Here is a 1,180-nt window from a genome sequence, read left to right as displayed (position 1 = left end):
TTACACCCCAGCATTTGGGGTGACAGGAAATCTGTAAGAAAAAGAGAGAGTCGCACTCATCAGCAGCAGGATGGCAGATATGATCCCAACAGGAATAGCAGCACCAACTTCCTGAGCCACTGGGCTGGAGGGCATGTAGAAAGAAGGGGGAAAGGAGATTGTTTGGTTGTGCACTACAGAATAGAAATTCCAGCTCACTGGAATTAAGACACAAAGACTTGCAGCTAGGTACAAGAATCCAGCCACTAGAAAAAAACGGATGATCTGAGTTTTGTAAAGTATTCCCATATAAATATTCCTCAGAGCAAATATAGTGGAAGCCATTCCCAGTGCACCAACGACCATGGCAATCAGCAGGAGGCCCTGAGCAACAAAAATTGCATTGGGGATGGAGGTCTCATAGTCATTCATTTTATGACAGATCTGTTCTTTAAGGTCAGAGGAAACGTGGAGATAACTGATGAAGCAAACTTTCCATATTCCCACCCATGCAATGCCAGAAGAGATGATGGTGGTGTTGTCCACATGCCATACTCTCCATTCCACAAGTCCCATTGAAACAGTGCATAAGATCCAGCCTGTTGTACCAAAAGCAAAAGCAGCTAGTTGGAGGTGAGAAGTGCTGACGAGGGAGGTCATGGTCTGGAGATCTTCAACAAATGTCAAAATTCTGTTGTGGGCATATTAGCCATACAGACAATTGCAGAGGCACTGAAAAAAACCACAATATATCATTATGAACATGATCATATTAGTTAGTTTGTTTGTGTGTGTATGTACGTACACATGAGAGAGTACACATACAGAGGAAGTATCATAGTCTCCTTTCCTTAACCATGGTGAATTTGTGAAGATTAGTGTTTATAACTGAATAACATCAAGATTTTCTTTCAATTCACTTTGTTGTACTGGGGATAGGGAGGAAATGTCCCCCATTGGCAAGTATTATACCATTTATTTTACATTCCTAAACCAAAAGGTAAGTTTCATGTATTTCCCAATGTTATTTTCTCCATTGGTGCACATTGTGATTCTAGTATATCTTACAGCCTTGGAGTCTGAAATCCTCTGTTTACCCACAGAATGCAGGCAATGGCCCTGCAAGCTTCTTCATTCCACCACTGTACCTCAACTTTGAGCTTAAGGGATCAACGATAGACAGACTGAAAACGAGAGATCT

General features: G+C 41.7%; 1 protein-coding gene across 1 annotated transcript; it reads right to left on the bottom strand.

The window, feature by feature from the left end:
- LOC112117170 (claudin-34) lies at window positions 1-639 on the bottom strand. The gene has a single exon (XM_024215064.2). It carries the CDS (start codon window positions 637-639, stop codon window positions 1-3), a length of 639 nt encoding a protein of 212 aa, XP_024070832.2.
- Window positions 640-1,180: the final 541 nt, after the last annotated feature.

The sequence above is a fragment of the Terrapene carolina genome, unplaced genomic scaffold (genome assembly GCF_002925995.2).
Source record: "Terrapene carolina triunguis isolate 2854851 unplaced genomic scaffold, T_m_triunguis-2.0 Scaffold22, whole genome shotgun sequence".
NCBI lineage: Eukaryota > Metazoa > Chordata > Testudines > Emydidae > Terrapene > Terrapene triunguis.
The sequence above is the reverse complement of the archived record's forward strand: the minus strand, read 5'-3'. Positions and strand labels throughout refer to the sequence as shown.

Excerpts from the sequence above, each read along its gene's own strand:
- LOC112117170 (XM_024215064.2), bottom strand. The coding sequence starts at position 639 with ATGACCTCCCTCGTCAGCACTTCTCACCTCCAACTAGCTGCTTTTGCT.